At 40.6% G+C, this 21,886-nt stretch overlaps 1 protein-coding gene across 7 annotated transcripts in view; it reads left to right on the forward strand.

Annotated features, from left to right (window-relative positions):
- The window catches only part of INVS (inversin), a 519,828-nt gene that overhangs the window by 144,862 nt on the left and 353,080 nt on the right, over positions 1 to 21,886 (forward strand). For all 7 annotated transcript variants that reach the window (XM_033929645.1, XM_033929646.1, XM_033929648.1 and 4 more), the window contains exon 4: positions 2,262 to 2,428. In XM_033929645.1, the coding sequence (XP_033785536.1) occupies positions 2,262 to 2,428 (167 nt within the window). The remainder of the gene's footprint in view (positions 1 to 2,261; positions 2,429 to 21,886) is intronic.

Genomic DNA, 21,886 nt, shown 5'->3' on the forward strand with positions numbered 1-21,886 from the left:
TTCTAGCTATTTGGGACCCTTACCTTAATTCTTTATCACCTCAAAAGCGCAGCCAAATTTTGAGTTCGTCCTGATTTCTCCAGCACTTTGTTTTTCCTTTCATACCTCGGTTCAGGGAGGAGGGATGGAATTTGATTGTTCATTCTTGTTTAATCAGTAGTCTGTTTTGGTTTCCTTTGTATATCAGCATGGTTTTTCTGCTTTTGGTCGTTCATACAATTGTATCTGAGTCGGCGGAAAGAGGAGGGAGGTTTCTTACACTGTTTGGAAAATTTTGATGACTTGAATGTATGTATTACATTTTTTGCTTGGATTTGTTTGTATCTCATTGACACTATTTGTTCTTGTTAATTTGTTCTGCAGTTATCAATAAAAACTGTTCAATATATAGTTGATTTAATATGAATAAATGCAACTGATGCTGCTTCTTTTTGCTGAATGTTATTGTTCAGCTTGTTGAATATTGTATTGTGTAGGTAGGGTTTAAAGAAATCAGTTATTTTCTGTGTGTAGACAATATTCTGTTGATATCAAAAATTCAAACAGAATTATCCAGATAGTATGATTCTCAGCAATTCAACACTACCTTTCGTACATATTGTACACCTGTTGTGATGGTTCTTATACAGCTCTTCATCTTTCCGCTTCCCCTTAACCTAACCTTCCTCCTTTTTATATCAATTGACTTCCTCTAACTTAGGCATCATATCTCCTCTGTATCTGTTCTTTTCCAATATCAGACGTCTCCATCAACTTTCTGTTTCTCCCTCTAAATTTTTCCCTTGGTCTTTTCCCTTTCAATACTTCCTTTCTTCCCCCTGCTCCCTCCAAAGAATGTAGAGCTGCAGAAAGTGAGCTTTTGCTCTCATGCCAGCCAGGCCTGATTAACAACATTTCCCTGGCAATTTTCTTCCTTCGCAGAGGCCAGCCTAGGTTGTAGCAATAGCCTACATTTCACAAAGGCAGCTTCCATCCCTTGCAAGTACGGTATCATTTCAATGCTTAATCCTAAACTGATGTGTATTTCAAAAAGCAATGTCTTACTTTATGATACCCATCTTATTGTCCTCCCCCATCTGTCTTCTTTCCTATTCAATATTGTATTTCGTCCCCTCCTCTCCTTTTGGTACGGTAAGTCCTGTGCATCGTTTGTACGTCTGATATACGGTACCCCCTGAATGTTGTAATTTTTTTAATCAGTGTTCATCGCTTTGAAGTATGATTAAGCGATTTATCAAATTTTAAATAAAACTTGAAACTTGATTTATATAAGTAGTCGTTCTCGTATTCTTCAAATGATATATTGATAACTGAGGGCTAGGTGTACAATTTCATGAATAACCTTATGTCCTGCTACCCAGATATACTAGGTTTAGGAATAATTTTTTGACTCTACAGGACTAGCTAAAAGCTCTGTGAAGGTGATGCTCACATTTTCTAATGAATCACTGATGGGGCAATATTCCAAGCTCTTTTTTTTTTTTCCAGGTAGGGATCACACCATAATCTAATAAATGGCTTAGCTGGGTCTATGCTGAATTTCCTTACAGATAGCATTAGTACTATCCATTTAGGGTGGATTCTGAAAACAGCGCCCAAGTCAGTGGCCGTCTTAAAAGCAGCTGCTGAATACCTGTCAGTCATTCTAGGGCACCGGTTACAGAATCATGCTAAGATAGATGGCTGAAATGTAGGCCTGGAAAACCCAAGCTTACATTTCAGCCGTTTATCTTGGCTGCTAGACTGCAACAGCCGAGAGCTGCAGGGGAATTCCCCCCCCCCCCCCCCCCATCAGCTGAGCAGCAGGGACTCCCCAAAGCCGCAATTCTGGCGCTTCAACCCTGCCTTTTCTGACCATTGGCAGGGCGCCTACCGATGCCTAAATTTAGGCGCTGGTTATAGAATTGTCCCCTTAGTGCCAGTGTGGTCTTGGGGCACAGTTTATAGTTATCCATAATCAGTCTACTAGCTCTAGATAACTATTCAGGCTGGTTTGCTATCCAGATAGCTGTCTCAATATCACTGCTATCTGAATAGCAGCAATGGTCACCGCTGAATCTGGATATTCATCACCTGATGTTATCAAGATAGTGCTGCTGCATATCTGAATTTTAATTCAGCCATTTATTAAAAATATTGACCACCCCATATGAGTACTGAACTATGAATTATTATGTACTAGGGGGAAATGCATGTGCACTGTGTATTTTATTTAGACAATACAAGATTTGCAATTAAGAGGGGTTTTTTATTGTCTGCAGGGAATCCAGATCTGAAAGATAAAGAAGATCAGTTTGGTCGAACTCCTCTTATGTACTGTGTTCTGGCTGACAGAATGGATTGCGCTGAGACTCTGCTAAAGGCAGGAGCAAATGTTAATAAAGCTGACCGGAGCCAGAGGACAGCTCTCCATCTAGCTGCCCAAAAGGTCAGTGAAAAAAAGTGACTCAATAAAGGGCTTAAGTTTGTGTAATACTTAAAGCTTCATAGGCAGTATTCTTGGCTGAACATTTAAATTCATATTATTATCCTTCTTCGGAGTTCTACAATTAAACAAAGTGTAGTAAAAGAAGATGTTGCTTGGCCTATTTCAATAAAATATTTCTTTAAATCATAAAGAAAAAAGAATCATTCATTTTATTAAGCTGAAAAAGAAAAAATACATAATATTTTGGGTATATTAGCAAATGGAAACAGAAGTATTACAGTATTGCTGAATGGGGGTGTTGTTGAATTAATGCAGTTCTTCAGCTGATTTTACTGTATGTACATCATAGGAAATTAATTTAAAACTTGATTATAAGCATAAGCTAGACAGGATGTCCCTTTTTTATTCTTCAGCATCAATAATGCTAGCTGTGGGAGAAAGTCTATTTACCAGTACAATACACATCCACAGATTGGAATTTTTTTAATAGGGACAGCCTGAATTTACCAATTAGACGGACAAAATTCATCCTTTTTACTTGTGAATAAGCATCTAGGTTTGTGTCACCTATATGTAAGGTTAAACTGATCTTTAACACAATATATTGTCCTGAAGAACAAATAATTACTCCTGAGAACACAAGTTTATTTCCACTTTTCATGTTCGAGGGAAGGTATTTGTGTAACATATGGTGATGAATCCACATGATTTCTTATATAACTATTGGCTGTTTTAGTTTGCAGTTGCAGTTATAAATATACTGTAATTGTTACCTTTATGATATATGTGATCCTTTCTACTATTAAAAAAATGTTCTCCATCAATAACGAAGACTAAATTGGCCACACTAGTGTGACATTGTCAGATGTTACCAGAATGAGACAACTGCCATAGAGCAGGATCTGCAGGGCAAGGAAGAGGCACTGTGGATCAATTTGGAAAGAGGGAATGGTGAATATATTTACATTGGTGTGTTATACAGGCCTCCTTCACAGATGGAAGAAGTGGACAGATATTTAATAGTAGACAGTTAGAATATATCTAAAAAATGGAAAGTTTTACTAATAGGTGATTTTAACATGCCTGAAGTTGATTGGGTATCCCTATTGCGGGGTCTTCTAGAAGTAGGGAGATCCTGAATTCTTTACAAGTAGAACTGTTCCAGCAATTGGTAATGGGACCCACGCAGAATAGGGTCATACTGGACTTACTGCTTACAAATGGGGAAAGTGTTTCTGCTGTTACAGTGAGTGATCATCTGGCATCTAGTGATCACTTCATGGTATGGTTTAATATTAAGATGGGTATAGAGAGGGCTCATTCAAAAGCAAAGGTTTTAGACTTTAGAAAAATGAACTTTGTTCAGATGGGGGATTATGTCAATTAATTGTTGTCTGGATGGGAATGTCTGAAAGGAGTGGAAATGCAGTGGGCAAAACTGAAAGGAATAATTGTAAGAGCAACAAACCTTTTCGTGAGGTAAGTAAGTAAAAGTAAGAGGAAAAGAAGGCTGCTTTGGTTCTCAAAAGTAGTAGCTGAGAAGGTAAGGAATAAGAGGTTAAGCTTTCATAAAATATAAAAGATCGAAAAAAGAGGAAGACAGGCAAAAGTATCTGGAAAGCTTAAGAGAGGCTGGTCGTGTAGTCATGAAGGCAAAGATACAAATGGAAGAAAAATAGCTGACATGGTAAAATGGGGCAACATATTTTAGATATATTAGTGTAAAAGTGGCATTGTGAGAGTCCAAGGTGAAGGGGAAAATATGTAGAAGCTGATAAAGAAAAGGCAGAATTGCTTAACAAATATTTCTGTTCTGTGTTCACGGCTGAAGCGCCGGGAGCAGGACCGCAGAAGACAAATGTGAATACTGATGGAGGAGTGGTAAACTCTGATCGATTTTCAGAGGGTTGTGTTCATGAATAGCTAGCTAAACTTCACGGTCCTGTGGTATATAAACTGTTGTTATTATTATTATTAATAAAATAAAGGTAGACAAAGTGATGGGGCTGGATGGTGTACATCTGAGGGTGCTGAAGGAACTTAAGGAAGTTCTGGTGGCTCTGGTGGCTTTCAATGAGTCTCTAGAGTCGGGAGTGGTACCAGAGGACTGGAGAAGGGCGGTTGTGTTTCCACTCCACAAAAGTGGAGGTAAGGAATTACAGGTCGGTAACTCTGACTTCTGTGGCAAGCAAATTAATGGAAATGCTTTTAAAACAGAGAATGGTAAAGTTTCTGGAATCCTGTGGATTAAATGACCAGAGGCAACATGGATTCACTAGAGGTAGGTTTTGTCAGACAAATCTGATCAATTTCTTTGACTGGGTGACCAGAGAATTGGATAAAGAGAGTGTGCTAGATGTGGAGTATTTAGATTTTAGCAAAGACTTTGATAGTGTTTCACACAGATGTCTAATAAATAAACTGAGTGCCCTTGGATTGGGTCAAGAACTGGTTGAGTGGAAGGCGACAGAGGTTAATGGAGATCACTCTGAGGAAAGAGATATTAACAATAGTGTGCCTCAAGGTTCTGTTCTGGCCATTGTTTTGGCCAATCAGGGACTTCCTTAGACTCCTACCTAAGGAAGTCATTGATTGGCTCAGGTGCCTTAGGCTCCGCCCAAGGGAGGAGCCTGAGGCACTTGATCCAATCATGGTCTTAGGCCCTTTCCCGTGCATCACATGATGCACCGGGGCGGGGTCTAAGGCCCGCAGTGTGCTCCAGGAGCCAGAGCAGGGCATAAACAGAAGGAATGCAAGCACTGTGGGCACATGAAAGGATAAACTTAGGGGTGTAGTTATAAAGGTGCGGTAAAAGCTGTTATCTCTTTTATAGTGTTATAGGTGGTTGGAGGGACACAGTAAATTTAATTCATTGTATCGTCAAATGCCTTTTTGGAGCTTTGTAAAGTTTGCAATACTTCATTAAAAAGACCTCTGAAAATAAGTTTGATTGTACTGGACAAGATTCAAGGGGAGAACAGGTTATGATTGACTCTTTTTTTTTTGATAAGAGAGAAGGCTGCTAATTTAGGGCTCCTTCTACTAAGGTGCATTAGGGCCTTAACGCATGGAATAGCGCGCATAAAATTGCCAAGCGCACTAGACCTTAACACCAGCATTGAGCTGGCGTTATTCTAGAAGCGTATTGCGTGGTAATTTCGTGTGTGTGCTAAAAATGCTAGCGCACCTTAGTAAAAGGATTCCTTCATATTTTTGAGAGAGTTTGTTGACTGCCAAGTAGGGACCTATACTTGTAGATAGATGTCCTAATGGATTTAAGATGTAAAATTCTCCAAGACTAGCTAAAAAAGAAAAGATTACTACTCCAAGCTGGTAGGCACGGAGTCTATAAACTCAAAAAACTTTTCAACCTAGTAAAAAATCTCACCGACACCAAACCTTACTTAGCAGCTCAAGGAAAGCACCCACCAACAGCCACCCAACTCGCAGACCACTTCAAAAACAAGATCACAACAATCAGGACTATCTTCAATAACATATGACCCCACCTAGTCGAGATAACAACAAATCCCCCAATAGGAGAAGCCATTGCAGCAGACAGGATCTGGACCAAATTCCCTGCAGTAAACTGGACAGACATGAATCGACTCTACAAAAAATACAGTCAAGCCTCATGCGACCTGAACCACTGCCCCTCATATCTGATAACTAACGCCACCCCCAAATTTAGGGCCAGCCTCATACAATGGATCCAAATTACTCTCACTGAAGGTCAATTCCCGCAGCACCTAGGAGAAATCATAATCACTCCAATTGTGAAGGATCACAAAGGCCTAATAGATAACCCCGCTAACTATAGACCCATCGCCTCAATACCAATATATGTCAAAATTATAGAAGGACTTGTTGCCCAATACCTCACAAATTACCTGGAAGACCACAATCTTCTCCACCCCTCTCAATCGGGGTTCAGATCCAACCACCCAACAGCACCTCAGCAAAGGCAGAAGGATGCTGATAATTCAACTTGATCTATCCGCAGCATTCGATCTGGTTGACCACACCATCCTACTACAGACACTAAAAGCCATAGGGATTTCAGGCAGGGTATATAACTGGTTCCAAGGATTCCTTAAAACCAGATCTTATAGAGTTAAATCAAACAATCTTAAATCAGATCCATGGTCCAACCCCTGCAGGGTACCTCAAGGATCACCACTCTCACTTACTCTCTTCAACCTCTTTTTATCCTCTCTGGGTTCCACCCTAGACAACCTAAATGTAACCTCTTTCAGCTATACTGATGATATCACCATACTTCTACCCTTCGATTCTCCTGACCCCACTTCTACAGAAAAAATTGGAAAAAAACTTACAAGCAGTGGAAAAATGGATGACAGACCACAAACTGAAACTGAACACGGACAAAACAAAATTTCTACTCCTCGAAAAGGATAAGAACCCCTCCACCACAGAACTAGAAATTAACTCCACCAAATACCATATACAACCCACCCTTAAACTCCTGGGAGTAACAATAGACAAATGCTGCACAATGCAAGCCCATATCAACAAGACCACCCAGAGAGCATTTCTAACCATGCGCAATTTACGTAAAATCAGAAAATTCTTCGACAAAGAGCAATATAGGCTCGTAGTCCAATCCCTAGTACTAGGTCTACTGGACTACTGCAACATCCTCTACCTGCCTTGCCCTGCAACAATGATAAAACAATTACAGACAATCCAAAACACTGCACTCAGACTGATCTACTCGCTAAGAAAATTTGACCACGTCACCACTGCCTACCTAGACTCACACTGGTTACCAATACAAGCGCGAATCCAATTCAAATTATACTGTCTATTATTCAAAGCAATAAATGGCTCAGCCCCCAATTACCTAAACAACCGCCTGAACCAAAAACTCGCCGCTAGACAAAGAAGATCTAAGACTCCATTTACCTACCCCCCACTCAAAGGCACCCAGTGTAAGAAGATGTTTGACAGTCTAATAGCGACGCAAGCAGCAAAATTGGACCATGCCATCTCCAACCTGCTGATGACAACAAGCGATTTCAAATCTTTTTGCAAAGAAATCAAAACCCATCTATTCCAAAAATTTATACAGATGTCATAACTCCAACCTGGATTCCCCTCAGTGTGACTTCCCCCATCCTCCCTTCTTCACCAGTTACCCTTCCCCTCAAAGCCCAAGCTTGTCAACTGCTTCCCTAACTGAATATATACTGAAACTGCACTATATCCTAACTGTACAGCATCCCGAATTGTATAGCCACTGGAATAGCCCAATCCTCCTTGCCGCATCCCATTCCCTAAACTATACTACACCATTCTTCTTGTAACTCCTCTGGAAATGTTCTTCTTCTTGTAACTCTTCTGGAAAAATCCAGAAGTCTCTTTGTAATCATCCTGGAAATGTCCAGATGTCTCTTTTGTAATCCACCCAGAACTGCAAGGTTGAGGCGGAATAGAAATCAGTAATGTAATGTAATGTAACATACAGAAAGAAAGCAATTAAATAAATAAAGAAATGCAGGGAAGGGGTGCTGCTAGACAGAGGGAAGGTAAAAGTAAGGGAGAAGGACTGCTAGCACCCATTAATTTAACAAGCTTAAAAACTAGTAAAATATAATAGTGATGGCAGCATTTTACTGCATACAATTTTAATGTAAAAAAACAGCATAAAATCACCATTCTAATGATGTCATAATGATAACACATGATAACACTATAAACGTTAATAAGACATCTATGTAACGTCTAAAGGGCGATTCTGCAAAGGACGTCTAAAAATATAGACGCGCTTAGATTCACTCAGCACTCCTGAGCGTGATTCTCTATAGTGTGTCTATGCATTATAGAATCGCGCTTAGCATTCTGCTCCTGGACGTTTAAACGATGCCTAACGTTTAGACATCCTTTAAAGAATTTGCCCCTCAGTGGCTTATTGCTCAGTTCATATTATTGTTTGGGTACTTTTCAATGTGTTTAACTACTGTAGACTTAAGAAAAGCATGCCTAGAATACAACTAGGTTCTACAAAAAACATATATTAAAAAAAACTAAAGGATACAGGATACTTTGTTTCTGCAGAAATCCAGATGATTTGTTAGACTTATTCAGATTATTCACAAACAGTGAAAATGATATAAAACTTCAGCTATATAAGTGATATGTATTTATATATAAAATCACAGGCTATTATGCTGTATGGATAGTCTTTTGAATATAAACTGGTAGAAACAGGGAATATAAAATTGTGCTGCATGCTGTTAGCCCTCTATGACTCTTTATTGAGGTGATTTATTTTAAGGTTGAGCATATATACTAGAATATTTATTTACATTTTGTTTTCATGCTCCTTTTACCAAGACTTTCATTGCGGGTTTAAACTTGGAGATAAGATGAGCAGGTGGTTATCTATCTGTCTTGCATTGACTTAATTTATCAACTCTTTGTAAACATGAATTATTAATGTGTTTCAATTATGTATATACTGCGGTAAATTTTTATAGTGGGTTTTAGAAAATGATAACTTAAGCTATGAAAGAAGAAAGCTAGAAAGTTATTTTATATTGGTGTACATTTTTTCATTTTAAGCTGGGCTATGGCAATGAGTGAAAAATTTGATAAAATGCCTCTCTGCATATGCCAGAGTGAAAAATTTAAAAGGGCCCAACTGCATAATTGGAGATCTGTTCAAAACCCCTCATCCAGTGGCCCGGTGGCTTGATACCAGCCCCGATGAGGAGCTAAAACATGGTGAAGATCCCCTGCCAGAAACTTTGCCCCTTCTTGAAATATATTTTTTTCTCAATATAAAAGACTGACCTGCCCAGTACACCCCCCTTTAGCACCCCAGCTTACCCTAAAGTTCTCACGGGTAGTGGCAGGAGCAGTCCCCACTCGCTACTTATCTCTGAATGGTGCCAACTAACTCTAGCAATAGTCTGGTGGTACTACTGCTAGAGCTCATATTGCCAAATAAGGTGCAGTTTAACATCTAGCAGTAATATGTAATTTGTTTGTCCTCTGTGTGCTTTTCTATTTTAAATGGCATTCCTTTTTTATTTTAATTTACACATTTGATGTTGATGTTTCTGTAAACACTGAGAACTCTGTTAAGATTTGGCGATATATCAAATTTTAATAAACATAAACATAATACTGCCAGACTATTGTTGATGGTCAGTCAGTGCTATTTTGAGGTATGCAGCCACCAGAACCTTATCTTCCTGGTGGCCTAGTTAACCTAATACAGGACTAACGAGTGTTAAAGCCCTCTCCTTCCTTAAGCCCTGCCTCTTCCGAAACACCACTCTTCCAATTTAAAGGTCCAGTACCCTGACTTTCCTCATGGGGTACAGGTGACAATGGATGCAGGAGCAATAGTCACTCACTCCTTTCCCATGGTTGCATTTCTCAAAATGGCACCAGTTGTCCTCTAGCAGTAGTCTAGCAGTCAGCCTATGCTATTTTGAGATAAGCAGCTTCCAGGACAGGTGCAAGTGGGGATCACTCCTGCCGTATCATTCCCAAACCACTTGGGGGTGAGTTGGGGTGTTGAGATACACAGTTTTATCCCTACATCAGCAGATAGGAATAGAAGCACGGTCATTGTGAGCACTATTTGTTAAATGTTAACAATTCAGTTTTAAACCAATATATAGTATACCAAGACAGCAGAAACAAATTGTTCAGTACTTGAAATATAGTATAAAGCAGTATGTTATCCCTTAAGCAAATAAAGAAGGTACATACTTGGATGTTCTGTTTGGAGAAGGAGTATAGTACTTTTGTTATTGCCTTGTACTAAAGACAGGCCCAGACGCACTAAATCTCTGATCCTCTACCGATAGTTGTTAAACCATTTTGACTGGTTTAGTGACTGACCAAATTTGCCAACCTGATGTACAAAACAGCTCACTGCATGGTTTTCATAAATGAGATCATTAATATTAAAATGAGCCATCCGATCGATGGCCTTACATCGCAAAGGCATGCACTAAACTTTGCAACCAGTAATACTGAGCTGAAAAAAAAATGACAGGTCTAGATCTGTCAGTAACTGCTGCTCCCTCAACAGTGCTACCTGAAGATAGATATTGGACTCGGCAGGGAGGAAGTGGGAGAAGGGAGAGATGTTTGACTCAAGTGAGAAAAGGAGAAAAAGATAGACTGAGGGATGGTAAGGGAGGGAGGAAGAAAGGTGAGACCTGCTTGCCAAATACAGTTTTTGCACATAGTCCCAAATATACCTTTCTGCCCTTGTATACTGGCTACTTTTCCAATGGCTTCATCCTGCCTTGTCAGCATCTATCAATGTGGATATGCAGTAGTTCTCAGGGTTTTGACTCCAGTCTGTATTCAATCACACTGTTATATCTACCCTGTAGACTTACACACTAGAGATTCCTACAAGTAAAGGTTTGAGACCAAGGCATCACCACGTCATTGTACCTTTACTATATCCTAGAAATTTATTTCTTTGTTTTTATTTATTTAACAATATTTAATATACCACCAATACTAAGTGGTTTACAGTTAAAACAGTGAGTAAGTAGAAAGACAAGAGAAATGAGGAAAGAATGAGAGCAGGTCTAGCGATCAGAAAGAATGAGAAGCAATGTCAACACCAAAAGCACGCTAAAAAAGTCCGGTTTTGATCAGTTTTTTAAATTTCAGAATGAAGGTTGAATCACAGGTGGTGTTGAATCTCACACATGAAGGTGAAGATAAGCACAGAAGGGCCTATTGGGTGGAATGCAGGTGATGTAAGGGAACATATGCAATCAAAAGTTATTTAAGGTAATCTGGTATTGTAGCTGAAATATCTGTACTAATGTCCAGCTCTTCTGTATCACAGCAGATGCTGCACCGGGCAGATGGGTGGGATATGGCAGTCCTTCTACAAAGGAGGATTGAGGAGCACATCTTCCACCACCCTCTGCAGCTGTGGGATCTGACCTAGAAGGATTGGCATCTGCATCTCCACTCATGGAGCCTGAAGAGGAGGAAGAATAGGGAACAATATCAGAAAAGCTACATGGCAAAGTGACATCACTAAAGGAGAATGTGGAAGAGGAATACCAGCTGGAGGAACAATCTGATATCCATCTCAAGAAGGCCGACATGGAAAGCCAGCTAGCATGGGATATTGGTACCCTGAGCAGGAAGAGGACTTTAATAAATCTCTGACATGTAACATCTCTGAGAACAACTTGCTCAGAGAGGAAGTCGGGTGCTTCCACAGGGACATTTATGAGCAACAGTTTACTACATCCCTTAAACATCATAGCTGCTGAGTTCCAGACCTGAATAAAACCCTGGCCTCCTTGCTCTTCCAATTGGTTAAGTAGCCATGTCACCTGGCATACCCTCTTCTAACCCCTCTGCAGCTGTATCCTTGTGAACCCCTGATCGTCCCTGGTTTTCAAGGGGAAGCCAGGAGGGCCCAAGGATATGTTGAGTGAAACATCATCTCCAAGACTTTCCTCTAGTTTGCAGCACTCTCTGTGGCACAGCGATTGCCTCACCTTGCCTCTCCCTAAATGTTGTCAAGGCCATGGGGAAAAATAGGAACAGGGTAAAATGGGATAAGGAGAGTTTGGGGTTAATGGGGGAAAGGGTTGGAGCTTTGTGAAAAAGCAGGAGAGGAAAAATCATTTGGCGAGAGCAAGTGGTGTTAGAGCAAAGGTGAGTTGGCGAGGACTAGATAATGGATAAGTAAAGTTAGAAGCCAGTAGTATGCACCAATCAACCCTCAGCGTCAAAAGAGATGCTTTCTCTTTAATGAAGCTACTATTAGTAGTTGATTTACAAATTGGTACAGTGGTTAAAGCTACAGCCTCAGCACCCTGAGGTTGTGGGTTCAAACCCATGCTGCTTCTTGTGATCCTGGGCAAGTCACTTAATCCCCCTATTGCCCCAGGTATATTAGATAGATTGTGAGCCCACCGGGACAGACAAGAAAATATGCTTGAGTACCTGCATAAATTCATGTAAACTGTTCTGCGCTTCTCTGGGAGAACGGTATAGAAAATGGAAAGAATAAATAAAATTGTGGTTCACATGCTACTGCCTAGGTAGTGTGCAGCTCCTATAGATCCCACTCTCCTCTCAGCCATCCTCTGGCTAAAACTCACCACCTTTTCTGTTATGTATATTTTTGGGAAATGCTGCCTATGCATGCCTCTGGTATGCTGTAATAAGATTCTGCTAGCACATGTTCATCATTTTGATCACAGAATTGCCATTTTTGTGCACCGATATAATGCCTAACTTTTCTAGAATTGCCATATTACTGCCTTCTAACAGGATATACAATTATGGGTAGCAGTAGGTGCATTCATGCTCTCTGCAGTAGTACTTGCCACACAGTAAAGGGTTATTTTTGTGCTGTAGCCATATGAGAAAATACTGGGAATGCCATAATTATTACACAGGCTTTCACTTACCAGTCAGTGCATTGATTAATTACTGTGTGGTAAGTGCACAATTTTAAGCCACTTTGGTAAAAGGTCTCCTACTACATGCAAAATAAAAAAAAGCATTGTAGCATCTCGAGAAGGATTCAAAGTAATATCAAACTTTTAAAAACTACTAGTGTAAATTTATCAATAAAATGTTTAATTTTTTTCCTGCATGAACAAAGTAAAATTCACTGTGAATAATTTACATTGACAGAATACATATCCTTTGTCTTCACTATTCCTAGGTTTTTTCTTTTGTTTTTATGTCACATTAAACCGAGAGTTGCTTTTATTTGTCATTCTAATTCTGCTTTTGCTATGGAAAATAATGTAAATGACATACTTTACAAATAAAGCAGTTTTGATATCTTGATGTTATTATCTTAAGAGAATGCTAAACACTACATTTTTGTAAAGGTCTGAGAATATTGAGCTAGTTTTGCATTCAGTCTACAACTTCTGTTTCAATGCAACATTTCCTAGATTTTCTCAGGTTTAACTTGGCAGGTTTTACTTTTAAGTTATTTGTAATGATTTTTTTCAGAAGGGAGCCACTGCAGCCTAGTGGAGAGCAGAAACAAAGAATCTACATCTTGTAGAATGTGTTATATTGACAAATGGCAGCCTGTTATTGACATTTGTGTCCCTTGATGATACTTCCATCCTGGCTTATCTTTGCTGGTCAAATGCCTTAATTGTTCTGGCCTTTAATTCAGTCAAAGTTGGAGCACCAGTGAAGGAGAGAAGAGAAGGAGCAGGGTCTAAGAGAGCATCAACTGAGCTGTGAAGCTGCTGGCAACGATCAACCTGTCATAATGTTATGATTTGTTCATTTTTATACCATTTATTAGCCTTTACTTCTTGTGCCATTTGGCCTCTAGGGCGGATAAAATGCTGTCTAATTTGGGAGGTTTGCTTCTGTCAGTGTGGCTCCACAGAGAAAGTGTTAGCTGTAGTGACAAATAATCAATAGCTGTCCTTGTCATGAGGAACGTGAGTAGTTGGGCTTTTCATCTGGAGGATTAGAGGTCTAATTGGATTGAGAATAGGTAGGGAGGGGTATTGGGTAACCCTGTCAGCTGTGTAAAGCTGTCAAATGCCAGGTTTATTCAGACTAAAAGGAAGGGATAGTTAGCTTTCATAGACTAGGCGGCACTAATATAAAAGGTATGAAAAAGTAACAGACTGAAAAGTTGGAAATGCTACTTTATTTTTTTTTGTTTTGATTATATATGTCTTTGCAGTTAATATTTCTGAATAACCTTTAAATGATATTTCAGTGGGAGTCGTGATTGAAAAGATAGTACTATATTGTTTATATAAAATGATGGAACATGAAAAATAAAAAGATTTGCATTGGAGAATAAATAATTGTCATTTCTTTGCTAGTTTCAAGTGTAACATAAGCAAATGATTCTAAAGGGATTTTTCATTTTATATTTTTTTTTAAATAATTTTTTTTTATGGAATCAAATTTGAACATATAAGCAGCCTACTGTACAACTTGGTATCACATTCACAGTACATAGTTTATCCAAAATCTATTGCATGTTCTTTTCACAAAATTGTTTTAGATCGTGTATGTGTCTCCCTTTTTTCTTTTTTAAATCCATCCTTCAACACCCCACTTTCCGTTCTTCCTTTCATCCACATACATATACCGGTATATTCTTTTGTGAAACTCTTTTTTCAATTCAGCGGAAACAATAACGATCTGATTATAAATAGTGCGACTAATTTTTGCATATTGCAACTTAATTGTTTAACAAGTTAAATCAGTGCCAATAATTGGCAATTAACAAGTAATAATTGTCATTAATTAGAATTAGCACAGACAACTTTCTAAGCATATTCTATCAGTTGGTGTACATAAATTCTAGTGCATGAATCTCAAAATTGGGCACAGCTAGGGGAGGAAAATGGGTGGGTCATAGGCATTCCTAAAAGTTAGGTATAGAATACACCCAATCCATGCACAACTTAGACACAGGTATTTAGGCCTGGTTTTCGTTGGCCAAAATGGATGCGCCTAAAGTTAGTCAGGCATACAAGCACTAACATGATTCTATAAACTGCGAATAATTTAGGAGGCATTTTATAGAATCTCACTAAACACTGTCCTTTTTGGCACCAAATTTTTAGGTGTCACATATAGAATGGGGCCCTATGGGGTAAATTCTCTATACTACGTCTAAACTTAGGCGTGCTTTAGACGTCCGATGTAAGTGAATAATTACGGAGTTAAGGGTCTTAATTAGAGTTAATTGAGAGATACACGTAGCTAGACGGCAGATAGACGTCCCCAAAAGATAGGCGACGGACAGACGTCTGTAGAAAGTATAGTCGCGTCTCCAAATCTGGACGTGGGCGTTCCGTGGGCGTGCTCTGGGCGTGACAAATGGAGACGCTAGATAGGCGCTACTTGAGCGGCAGACTGCGTCTAAATATCGTGTATCATGTAGGCGTAAGAAACCCTGGTCTAACTTGGATTTCAATGCAGTTTCAACTTTCGTAATTGCGGCTCTTTGTTAGACACGAGGCAGACGTCCGCTGTGTTTTTTCATCAATAATTCCAATAGTGAGTTTGAATAGGTAATTTTCATCTTTTCTCTGTCCTAATAAATATAATGACACCATATCAATAGAACACATTATATTGCATGGATAACAAACCACATTTCTGCCCAAACAATAATATAATTTACACATGGCTTTTACAACCCCCTTTTTTTTCTCAACAAACAGCACTGCAATCGGCTCTCTTTTGAAAGTAAAGAAAGAACAGCAAACACATATCATTATTGCACACATTATCAGCACTTAAAAAGAGAATAAACAGATACACACCTTAACATTCAGCTTCCCTCATTGCAAAATGGAGGTCTTCAGCTGCACAAAACTGACCTCATTGTGACCTCATCAATCTGCACCTTCAAAGTAGTATGCCACAATTAAAAGATGTGCTGGGTGTAGAACTCACAACCTCTGGATGTGAGTTAGGAGCACAGGCTCCTAACACATAGAGCTACAGCTGCTTCTACTTAGGCTCATCTCACCACCCTTTCATATCATACTTGACTGAGCTGCCTATGTATCAGCTCATTAGCTATCATATCACACTCAACTCAAAGAAAGCATTTCTGTCTCAACAGGTTAATGCGCCAATCCAACATCTCAAAGGTCACCGGTTCGACTCCCACTCTCACCATCCCTCTTTTGCACTGCTACCTATTAGCTCTCAAAGGAGTATTATATATATGGTGGACTTTGCTGTTTTTCATGGTTGTTGGGATGGGGGAGGGGGGGTCTATGATAACAGAGAACATTTTAAGGATCAACTCAAATAAGTTTAAGCAAAGGAATGCTTAAAGATTTGGAACATTAGCAACTTATTCCACATGTTAGGCTTCCAAGAGTATCAAAACATTGCATTGGTTGTATAGTACTGTTGTAGTTTAGAAAGATATAAAATATGAGTTAAAACACCAACAAGTCAATGGCTTCTATGTAAAGTGATTTTACCTTGGTGCCTCAGGGAAGTATCAATGGCTCCCACAACAGGTGCTATTCCAGGACCCACTATGTCCATCACCTCACTCTCCAGGACAGTCAGTTGGAGGTTGCCGCAAGGACCCTGCATCAATCAGTTCCTGCTTCCGCCGGACCTATCTCCGCAGGGCACGCCACCGTTTTTTCAGAGCCTCTATATCACGGCCCTGATGGTGTACTGAATCTATGTCACTGCAGATTCTTCTCCAGATAGCATGCTGGCCTTCTGTCCCAATCCTATCAGCTTCCCTCCCAAAGAGGGAATCATAGTTGGCCTCAACTTGGGCCACAAGGATCTGCAACTCTCCATGCAAGAAATTTGATTTCCGTTTTGGAGCCATGTTGCAAGGTGCAGCCATCTTTTCAGGCTACTTGTAGAACACATTCAAACACACCCCCATAGGACACCCAATGAGGTGTGATGGGCATGGTTAGGAAGCGGGACAAGCAACTGCACCCAATAGGCATAGAGAAAGTTTTCCCACCATACTGACGTCAGATGCTACATAGGCGTGCATGGGTATAAGAAGGTCCAGGTGAGCAGTGTTTCCTTTCTATTCTGTCCTATTGCTTATGCAGCCATTTGAGACTTTACTCTGTCTTAGTCTTTTACATTTTTTTCCCTATATCTGCCTCCCATTTCTCTCTATTCCACAGAGCCATTAACAAGCTACATGTCATTCTAATATGTTGTTTTATCTTTTCTAGAAGCAGCTCAGATAGTAAGTCCAGGTGAGAATGATATTTTGTAAGCTACTTAGGTGTCCTTATGATAGAACCAAAGAAACCAACCAGCAAAAACTGACTTCTCTTTATGGGCTTTCATTGTGTGCTATTGTTTATAATAGTTATTTTATTTCTGATATCTCCTACTCTCCATTCCACAGGGCTGACAAAAATGACTGATAAGACTGATAAAGAACATGCTGGTAGAAATTTTGCTGGCAGAAAAATGGATATGTAAGTAAAATGGATGTGTTCACACATCTGAGAGGGTTTACTCATAGAGCTAAAGTTAATTCTTTGTAGAATCAAATTATAGGCAAGTTAAAATCAGGTGAGGAATGGTTCTGTGTACTAACTCATTGATAAGAATAGGTCGGGGGGGGGGAACACCCGACCTATTCTTATCAATGAGTTAGTACACAGAACCATTCCTCACCTGATTTTAACTTGCCTGTAATTTGATTCTACAAAGAATTAACTTTAGCTCTATGAGCTCTATGTCCATTCAGTGGACATCCAATCAGTGTACATGGTTCAGGTGGAAAACTCCTAATGAGTGCCTAATGGCTGCCATTTTTAATAAGGAGTCTAAAGGTATGTTAGCACTTCTGTTACTTCTAGGTGTGTGTTCTGCCACAACTTCAGTGTTTAATTTTGGAGACATAGGTCTTTGTTAACAGTTTCTATCTATTCTTCATTTCAGGTTAACTATGCTCATCACCCCAGTGTATTTGCCAGAGAGAGACCAGATGAGCAGCTCAGCACACCAGCTTGCACCTAGCCAAACAGTTGTAGGTGAGAATGATATATGGTAACCTTTATTTGCTTACTCTACTATTCTTCACTTGAGTCACTCTTCTGATGAGTGAAATAAATGTTCACAAAGCTAACATGTTTCACACTTCTATTGTTCTCTTCACACAGGTATCCTTGATGACTTTCAGGAGCAATAGTAAATTGATAATGTTGGCCTCATAGAACACCATGGCACGCATTCCTGCTGTTATATGCACACAAACTTTGTTTTCAGTTAGTCTATTCCCTCACATGAGTTCTAAACAGTAGCAGTGGAGGATTACAGGTGATATTAACTCACACCATCAGCGAGTTAAGGCTATTGCTTTAACAACTATACCACGGTGACATCTAAGCAGCTCAACATAAATGAGGTTAACACATTGCTTCAGGGAAGGGAGGACAGATATGGACCTTGGGGGTTGAACCCCCTGTTTGTGAACCTTGTGTAAACCAGCTTCTCCTCTTTTCTGTTTTCAGGTGTCCTAGACAGGCAACTGTAGTTCTTCCTGTGGTATTGTCAGATGGAGTTTTGTATTACTGAGAGCAGTGCAGCTGTGAGCATCTTTGTGGTTTCCACACCTGCTTAACCAAAATAGTGCAGCTCAAGAACCAGGAGGATAGATTGAGGTATCTGGCCTTTACTTCCATCACCTTCAGTGAAAGGAAGAAAAACCCACATGTCTCATTTGGATTCTCCTGGTGTGGAGCCAACTCTTACTAGCAGTAACCCTATTCCTCAACAGCAAATCTACCACAGTGACTTATATTCTCTTCCTTATGTAGCCATTTACTTTGGAACAGTGACTGGCTTACTTTGCACATCGTAGCTGAGATGTCATCATCTACCTACAGTTGCATATACCCTTACACTCACTTGCTTCTTTCCTAGATTCTGCAATGATTTTACATCAGAGTGGCTAGCAGGTAATAGAATGAATGACAGACCCCAATAAAGATTGTTAAACTTTCTATATGTCACCTTGTTGTTATATTGAAAAGGGCCCATTCAGCAGTCCCTCCTGAACCCCTATCTACCTTGGACTTGTCCACTAAACTGATGATGCTACAAGGCTAAAACCACACAGGAAAGTTTAAAGTAAGTAGAAACCAATTTTTTTATTAAAATATATAAAACTTTTAAAAACTTAAACTTTTGTAAAAATAACTATTTACATATAACATATAACGCAGGGAAAGAGGGTGGGTGCCCCCCAAGAGCAGCTTGAGCTACCTCAGGCGAGGGGGGCGGAAGAGGTGCAGTCATTGAGAGGGTTTACGGCTGCTGGAACCATGCCCTCTTTCGGCTACCAGCCGAAAGAGGGCATGTTCCTTCCTCTCCACACACCCTCTCAATACCTGCATCTCCTCCAAGAGGGCAGAGAAGGGCTCCATCTCCCTGACCGCCCCCTCCTGAGGCTGGTCGGGCTGCTCCTGGGGGGGAACAGCAAGGAAAGGGGGTGGGATGGGATTAGGAACAGGAAGGGCAGGAGAGTGAGGGGAAGGGCTATGGGTGGGGGAAGGGGAAGGTCCAACAGGGGATGGTGGTGGGGGTCCTGGAGGTAGTGGTGGGGGTCCAGGGGGTAGTGGTGGGGCAGGCAGTCCAGGGGGCAGTGGTGGGGCAGGCGGTGGAGGTCCAGGGGGCAGTGGTGGGGCAGGCAGTGTGGGTGGTCCTGAGGGCTGCCAAGGAGAATAATCCCCCTCCTCCTCTCCTTCTTCTTCCCCCTCCTCTTCTTCTTCCCTCTCCTCTTCCTCCTCCTCTGCAGAGGACCAGGATGGGGCTCCCTCCATCAGCTGCGGTGCCTCCTGAGGGGGTGCCTGCGCTGCTGCTTGACAAGAGAGAAACAGGATACACTCAGATATGTCCACAACACTTTTGAACATGACATTCTTTACTACTTTATTTTCTTCAAATGCTAATAACAGGATGCAAAGCGCCTACTCCACTGTAAACATCAAAATGTAGCGTAAGTGAGGCAAGTAGAACACCATAAAGCCATTGTGACATGATATCACAATAGCAGCTTTACTGCAGATTTTATGATTAAGAATGGTTTATAGCTACTCAAGCATTTTCATCTATTTATTCTGGTAGGCTGATCACAAAGAAACACACGCTGGACTCATTACTCACCGGCTTCAGCGCGCAATTCCTCCCTCACCCCCTCAAGGAAGGCCCGCTCCTGGCGCCTCAGCAGCCGACCCCGTTTCCTGAGATCCTCAACCTGGATAATAGAGAGAGAGAGAAAGAACGGAGAGGGAGGGATATGATGAGTGCCATCTAGCACTGTGGCATAACATGTTTACTTAAGTATTGACCTCTATAAGCACATAAAAATGGAGTACGCTGCCCTCCAAGAGCCCCTATCCGCTTTGCAGCCTGCCTCCACCCCTTCTGCCACATGTTTTACATGAATGTATTCACGTACTCCAGCATTTTCCCCTTTCTGTGCTGGAGGCATCGCTATCTCTCTACTGTACCTGGGACAGTGAGAGGGGGAGGGGTGAGGTGACATGGCCAGCATCACAAGGAGGAGTGTGGGATTGAACTCACAACCCCAGGGTGCTGAGGCTGTAGCCTATCAGCACTGCCCCACATTACAGTTTGCATGACTTTATTAATCTAGTCAAGCAATATTTCCTGTCCTGGTGAGCTTACAATCATGCAGCAGGGGCAATAAAATACTTTGATCAGAAGGAGCAGCGTGGCTTTAAACCCCTGACGTCAGGGTACTGACGCTGTCACTTTAAACGTCATGCCACTATCTCCCTAGACCAGCAGATTGATACATATGGGAAAGGAAAGTTGTAGGTACTTGAAATGACATAGGAGCACTTTAATATATTTGTTTTCCTTTGGCAAAGTTGATTTCAAGATGTTTCTATTACAAATGCGATGCTCGTGACCCTAAAATTACTTGTGTGCATGTTGTGAATGGAATAGATGCCTTGTAGGAGCTGAATTTGTCATTTGAAATCCTACTACTGCTCCTTTGGGATGTGCTTTAATTTCAGTATTCAATGTAAAAGATTTATTATGCACAATTGTAGTTTTAAAAAGGAATCAAGATTTACCCACAAAAACATGACCAATTTGATTGAGACAGGTTTCCATCATCGTTACTTTTTACATGATTATTTGTGAGGGCCTGAGTTGGAATACTTACTTCCCTGGGACATGAGGCTCTTCTGTTATACCGCCGGGTCAGGCGGGTCCAGGACTCTCTATACTGCAGGTATGACCTGCGGTGGCCAGGAACCACAAAGTAGTGATGCTCCCGGGGGAGAAACAGCCTGGCCAAGAGTCTGGTGTCAGCTGTGAAAAAGTTTGGCTGTCTCCTGGCAGCCATTTTAGGAGAAATAACTGCGTATGAAGAACGGGCGATTCTATGATGTCACAACGCTAAAAAACGCGATGACGTTTTTGTGCCGCTTGGGCGTGCTTGCAGCATCCGCCCCGCGCTACATCAACACTGTACATTATGTACTATACCACGCCGATATCGCTGTTATTCAAAAAAGGATAACAGAACGCTTAGAAGCTTACCATATAAACCTGATGGGACTTCACCTCCCACCATGTATTTAAGTTCACACAATCTACATTTGAACAAACACAATGACAAGTTATAAATGAAATAAATGAAGACTGGGAAGTAATATGCATAATCTCAGGAGGTTCACATATTTTAGCTTAGCTATGCATGTTTGGGTGGGTGGAAAAAAAAGAATATTATGCCTTTGGTATCCTTAGTCAGGACTTGAACCCCTGACCTTTGGAAGATACATGCAGTGCTTTTAAGCACTGAGCTATGTTGGGGATTTGGGAATGGGAGTCTCCAGAAATGGCTTTAGGTACAAGCTTTGACAAGGGGCAATCATTGCAAGTATCTACAGGTGTATTTGATCTGAGAACACCCAATGAACGTCC

This window comes from Geotrypetes seraphini, chromosome 2 (assembly GCF_902459505.1).
Source record: "Geotrypetes seraphini chromosome 2, aGeoSer1.1, whole genome shotgun sequence".
NCBI classification, from domain to species: Eukaryota; Metazoa; Chordata; class Amphibia; order Gymnophiona; family Dermophiidae; genus Geotrypetes; species Geotrypetes seraphini.